Here is a 6,517-nt window from a genome sequence, read left to right on the forward strand (position 1 = left end):
CCCCCCGCCCCGACATGAAATGGGCCAGTCCCATCTGGGGTAGGATCTCTTCAGGAGCTTCCTCATCCCCACCCATGAGGGTGGAAGGAGGAGGTATTGATTTTCAGTGGATTGACTTTTAGGCAAGGGAGTAAGTCCCAGAATAGATAATATCAGCATTATAATATGTATTACTGCATTTTATTTCTAAGTAATTTATAAAAACTATACATGCAGAAACAATTTTCCCTCTCACTTTGGGAATAGCAGGGACAGTGCACAGCTTCTTGACAGGTTAAAGTAGGAACAGTGCTGGGATTTCTACTCAAGAAATGACAAATGGCAACGTACTTTAAGTCTTGAAGTCAAGCAAAAGTAGGATTCCTGAGTCTGCTACCTCAGAGCATAGTGCAATAAGTCAAAACTTTTAACAGAAAGAAGTATTTTTGCCTAAATGGTCTGTAACACCAGCCTTCAGATTGCACAGAGCTGTAGCTTGCAGCTAGAGTTGCTTCAAAAGTCTGCAATTTTTTGTGCTTATGTTGGTAGAAATACAACATTACAAATACATAGGTAATGATATCATCCCAGCTCTTTTGATACCTATCCAAAACTGCTGATACCATGGGCCTTATCATTGCTCAAGTTTTTTTTGCTTTAATCAGTATGAAATAAAGTGGCCCCAACTGTTTATTCATTTTCTCCTTGTTCTTGGTCTTTGTATTAAAATAAGTAGCAGAAGCTAATGGAAAATTGCATTTGAGTAATTTAGTTCTGATTCGTACAGGCAAGTTTTACTGGTTCAGTTGTATTGGGCTAGTTCAAGGAACAAAATCTTCCTAAAATTGGTTAATTTGAATCTCTTTCATTGAAACATTAGGAAAGTTGTATTGCATCAAAATTGGGTCTGGCTAAGAATATACACAATGCCAGCTCTGAACAGCTATTCAAGGGGTTAATGGCATGGTGCAGCCGAGCCATTTTTCTTTGCAGGTGCACCAACCCTCAGGTAGGGTTCATCTCCCCTCACATCAGTCATCTGTTAACTAACAAATATGCTCCTATACAGTATCCCACCCGCCTTGAATAGGGTAGATGAATGTCTGCAGCTGGTTGTCTGGTCCCATAAAACCCCAAGATGTCTAACTTTGACTAGATAATTATCTTTTAGATCACTAAAATTAAGCAATGCTGAGTTAAATAAGAATAAAACAGCTCTTGATGAGGATTAATAACATTTAAACATGACTAGCTATTTCACAGTAATTCATGTTTTTAAGACACATAGGGAAGACCCTATTTTATATGTGCAGATCACTGTGATGTATTATAGATCCTATACCATACAGGAAAAGGAATAAACTATTGTGGTATAAAATACCTGGATCATGGTATCTGATTTCTGGACAGAGATAATTTCGTGTCAGGTTTCCTTAGTCTAGCAGACTATAACTTGCAGTTGTTCAACAAATGATTTGCAATCATCTGAGCTGACTGTGCACAGGAGTAAGATCTGAGGACTTTGTCCAATTTTACCCTGCTGTGTTTGGGAAAGAAACCTTGAGACAGAGAGCTGATGCTCTCTGAAATTTGAAATAATTGTCTCTAACTTCCTGCTTGTTTCTTTAAAAAAAAATACGCTGAGAGTAAGTTTAGCAAGACTGGGTATAACACTGCCTTTGTGTATGTCAGCTGGAGAAAGTATTTGTACAGTATTTTTACCCGTTTTGGATAGACATTTAAAGCAGGAACTTACCCAAGATCAGAAGGAGGATGAGAAGCATTTGCATTGGGATCCAAGAGAAAACGTTTCTGTGTGAATACTGAGTTACTTCCCATCTCCAAAACAGGGTAGCCCATCTGCCTAGTCCATGTGTCCATGACTTCCTTCACAGGTTTATTACTTGCCTATTAACAATGGGAGAAGGTTGCAGTGAAAATGCAAGTTCAGTCCAAAAAAGAAAAAAAAACAACCCCAAACCTCTGGTATTGAGAGGAAGAAGAGCAGAAAGGGGCAGAGGAAAGAGCAGGTTTAGTACAAAAAATACTCCATTAAATCCTTTTATGATGTCTGTCACTGAAAGAAGGAATGAGCTGGAAAATTGAACACGGACAGAGGAAACAAGAAGTATGTGGGCAGGAGACTGGCCAGTAACATGGACAAGAAATACTGATGAACCTTTGAGGCCCCTTGCTTGCTCTAAGGTCTCTCAATTTTTTTCTGAGGAAGTAACCAAACAGGACAGAAAGGACATAAAGAGACTTTTCAAAGCCAAAAGTCTCCTTGCAGCATGCCCTGTTTTGAGTGTGAAGGAGGAGCCAGTATTAACCACCAGCAGCTACACTAATGTAAAATTTGATCCATTCTGTGGACTGTGAACTTCTGTCCTAGAGACTGGAGATGGCAAAAGCTGCCACTGGCTCCCCAGGCTGTCACCTGTGAGAGAAGGGAGCTAGGATCACTGTTTCCTTCTTCAGATGAGGTAGGTGACATGAAGTTGCAGAGCACCGGAGAGAGAGCAGGAAGAAGTCCTGCTGAGCAGGAAGAAGTCTGAGATCAAGGAGAAGATGGGAACTTGAAAGGAGACACCAAAGCGCAACTTGGGCTGTGTGAGTGTCCACAGTCGTGGAAGGAAAGGAAATATCATCAGGGGAAGAACCTGGTAGCACGCAGGTGGGCTTCTGGGGGTAATGGGATAGATGGAAAGAAACAGCCCAGCCTCAAGGAAAAGGAAAGATGAGAAAATGGTGGGACAGAGGATAGCCCAACTGGGACTCAGAAGCTAGGGATGGAGATAAGCACCAAAATTACTTGGGAGTGGATACTGTTGAGATCTTTCAAACAGCTGATTCTGGTTAGAGAGGAGGGAGAGTATGGGGTACGTGTGTGTGGTGGATGAGGGGTCTTTGCAACCATGAAATGAGTTTGCGTTTCAGTAGCAAGCTATTTATTAGCAGGGCCTCCTTTTTCGTTTCTTGTTCCACACCCACAGTCTTGTGCCAAAAGTGAGGAAATCATATATATTTGCTAGAAATAAGACGTTTCGGAATATACTGGAAGGCTGCCTGGCTTGTGATCTCTCATTGACAGAAGAGCTACAGAATATAAAAAGTTTGGGAAACTGAAATCAGTGGGTGAGATATGAAACATTTATTAGGAAGGGTTTGGGTTGCTGCAAAACATACCTCTTCCAGAGCTTCCCAAAATTGTTGTGTCTTGGCATTCTGGAAATGGTGTTTCTTCAAATATGCCTAGAGAGAAGTAGAAGACTGTGAAAATACTACCATTTTTTTCTTCTTTGCCTATGAAAACAATGCACATATTCAGTTGTACAAAGGTACAGAGAGTACAGGTCAGTTGTACAGAGTATCAACCCATGGGTGGTAGTACTGTGAGTAGGAGGTTAAATGGATCAATAATCAGCTGACGAAGTTCCTTTTCTTTCCAATGCATCCCATAATGCTAAAAGTCAACATTTTCTATTGTGACTTGTTAGTATGAAATAAATTTGTACTTGAAAAGTTCTTTGTATTTCGTTTGAATGGACACCAGCATACCCTGTTGCAGATTTCTGTAAAATGTGAGAGGTTGTTTAGAAGGAGGAAGCTATTTCGGGAGATTTCACTAGCTGTGGACTCAGAGCTGAAGTAGGAAAGTCTAGTCACCTCTAAATTGTGATCAAAATTACCATTACAAGGAACAATGGTATTTGGTATTCGGCTAAGTGTATCCTGTCCTGTGTCTTACCTAACCTGTGTCTAACCTGTGGCTGCCTAACGAGTGCTTTCCTACCCTGTTGTCTGGATCCTGGTAATGTTTAGTCAGTAGATGGTGCTGTTTGTTTCGCTGTTAGTCACAGCTACCTACTTTAAGGCTCTGAGTAGAGGGGAAACATTAGTCTCTTGTGGACAAGGTGGCTGTATTTTCCAATCTTGTGGAACTGTCCTGATTGAAAGTATGAAAAGAAAAATAAAGGAAAATACAACTGTCTTGTAGTAGCCCATAAATGTGCTTTCCAGGAGGGAGGGAGGTCAGAACAAACGTGGTAAATCTGTGCCGTAACTCTTCAGAGACAACAGATGTCAGTTCAGAGGAAAGGGCAGACAACCTTCGTCTTTCTGGAAGCACTCCTGTCTCCCATTTTTTCTTTCCATAATTTTGTAGCATCATGTTTTTTCCTCAACAAGAAAGGACTATGAACTGTGCAATATCTCCCTTTTGTACTACCTTGGCTCTCTAGGGCTGGGTGCCCCTGCATCAGGGCACACATAAGCTTATGCCTGTAAGAGTGTCCCTGCATAGCAGGCTTGGCAGGGTTGGAGGATTGTGGCTGTATGAAGCTGCAGACATACTTTACAACTGAACAAGGGGATCCTAGCTGACAACAGGATAACAGGGTGGTGGAGGGTGTTTCTCCACTAAAAGCTGCCATGAATTTAGGTCCTCACTGGCAGGCTATCAAATCTTAATGCAGTTCACAATCCTGCTTAAAAATTCCTGCTTCTGTGGGAGCATGGACCTTCTTCCCCTTGACATTGTCCACCGAGTACTGAAATGCATTAAATACTGTTGCTACTAATACCAGGATCTCTGATATTAACTTTTTGAATAATGGCTTTGCTAATGTCACACGATGATGGGCTGCATTTCTGGAGTGTTTTGGTGCCACCCTTACCTGACAGCCTTTCTGGAAGAGGTCTGGTGTAATCCAGTCTCGAAGCATTCTGAGGATTGACGCACCCTGAGGACAAAGGGAAAGGGGAGAAGGTCATTCCATGCTGCTCTAACACTGGATTTCCGTTCACCTAAAAGCAACATGTGAACCAATATTTTATAAGGCAAAAATAGAAACCATCCATCTGACTAAGGAAGTGGTTTTTCTAATTCCTTCATGGCACGGCATGCTGGCCTGCCGGAGCTTAATTCTGGATGTGAGAGTTGATCTTGAGCTGTGATCAGATGGCCACTTCTGAGTTCAGCTGTGCTAGTTAGAAGGGCTCTCGAGCTCTGCTGCTGGGGGTTACTGTCCTGCCACTCTACCAGTTTGTGTGAGTGGGGCTCCCTGTTTCACTTTGAACAGGACAGGAGGGAGGGCAGCTGGGGAGCTAGCCCTGTCCATCCGCACAGCCTGATAGAGGAAGTGACTTCAGCTGAGCACCCAATAGGTAGGGAACTCCAAAAATGTGGGAAGTCTGGGGCTTCACATGCTGAGGATGCCATCTCAAGATTCAGAATAAGTTTTGCTGAGGACTGGTGTAAGAGCTTTGGCCTCTGAAGCAGGGTAGAACTGGGGTCAGAAATGTTACTTGGGTGTCACAGAAAAAAAAACCAATTTGGGCCTTGAAAGAAAAAAAGAAACAAAGGGAAGACTGAAAAGAGAAGCAGGTGAGTCACATGGAACGAAGATCAGTATGGGCAAAAAGTGATGAAAAACAAAATGCAAACCCAATCTAAAACACAGAATATGATTTTAGGATTAGCATGTTTTCATATTCCGAATTAAATCAAAGGGCAGCTGAAAGCCTAATGTTATGAGTGGTTTAAAAATCCAGTTGTCCCATAAAAACAAGAATGTTATCTGAATTCTCTGTAAATCCTATCTCCCCTATTTACATGTCTGAGAATAACAACTTGGCTGCACGAGCCACAGCAGAGGGACTGTTTGAACAGATATGCCTCAGACTGCTCTCCAGCCTATTGGTGCAGCGTCAAGATGGTCAGCAGATGACTCTTTTCTGATACAGTAATTTAATGTTTGCCATGAAATATGTTAAAAAATGATTCAGTGAATTTAGAACCGATATCCATTAGTAATGGTAATCATGGGGCTGCTTATGATTAATGGTGATCATAAAGCCACATGTATGCACTAGCATATCTCAGTTCCTCAGCTTTGTCTATCCGTCACTTCTTATCTGGCATCACCTCTCATAGACCATCATCTCCCATTTATATTAAAAGTCAGGGTAGAAATACGCGCTTGTGTATGTGTTTGCAAGCAGCGGAGGTTTCTTTTGCTTTAAATTGTAATGTATAGTTACCCGTTGCATCTTCTACTACTGCTTTTCAGTCTCTTCCCCCTACTCCTGTCCCTCCTCTGTGGTCCATGATGGAGTGCATTTGAGAAAAACTCATGCTAACAAAATCACCGGTTATAAGAACCACAGTGTTTTCATAACTTCCCTTAACTATTTGGGGAGGTTCGAGAGAGTGACCTTGATTTGAATAGCTGACCTTGTCTGATGGGCGTATGAGGGGAGTCTTTTATTAACACCCACATAATTTCTTCTACAGAGTCCTAGTAATTGCCAAGTATATGACAAGACTGCATCTGACAGAAACGTGGAACGTTTAATCCTAAGTATCTTTAACTGAGAAATTCCAAAAATGTGAGGGTCCAAGAGCAAATTTTTAGCAGAACTTATTTAAGTATCTGTTTTCTGAAAAGGTAATTAATATTTGAACTCCGAAGACAAAAAATCTCATTGTTACTTTAATAAAATCTTTCACACTAAGAGAGGATTGAACTGGGAAAGA

The 6,517-nt window shown here is 41.5% G+C and overlaps 1 protein-coding gene across 1 annotated transcript in view; it reads right to left on the reverse strand.

Moving 5' to 3' along the window:
• The window catches only part of ENPEP (glutamyl aminopeptidase (aminopeptidase A)), a 36,437-nt gene that overhangs the window by 10,332 nt on the left and 19,588 nt on the right, over positions 1 to 6,517 (reverse strand). Inside the window, 3 exon segments of the mRNA XM_009885479.1 lie at positions 1,736 to 1,887; positions 3,166 to 3,231; positions 4,656 to 4,721. Of these exon segments, the coding sequence (XP_009883781.1) occupies positions 1,736 to 1,887; positions 3,166 to 3,231; positions 4,656 to 4,721 (284 nt within the window).

Source organism: Charadrius vociferus, unplaced genomic scaffold (assembly GCF_000708025.1).
Source record: "Charadrius vociferus isolate BGI_N301 unplaced genomic scaffold, ASM70802v2 scaffold55, whole genome shotgun sequence".
NCBI classification, from domain to species: Eukaryota; Metazoa; Chordata; class Aves; order Charadriiformes; family Charadriidae; genus Charadrius; species Charadrius vociferus.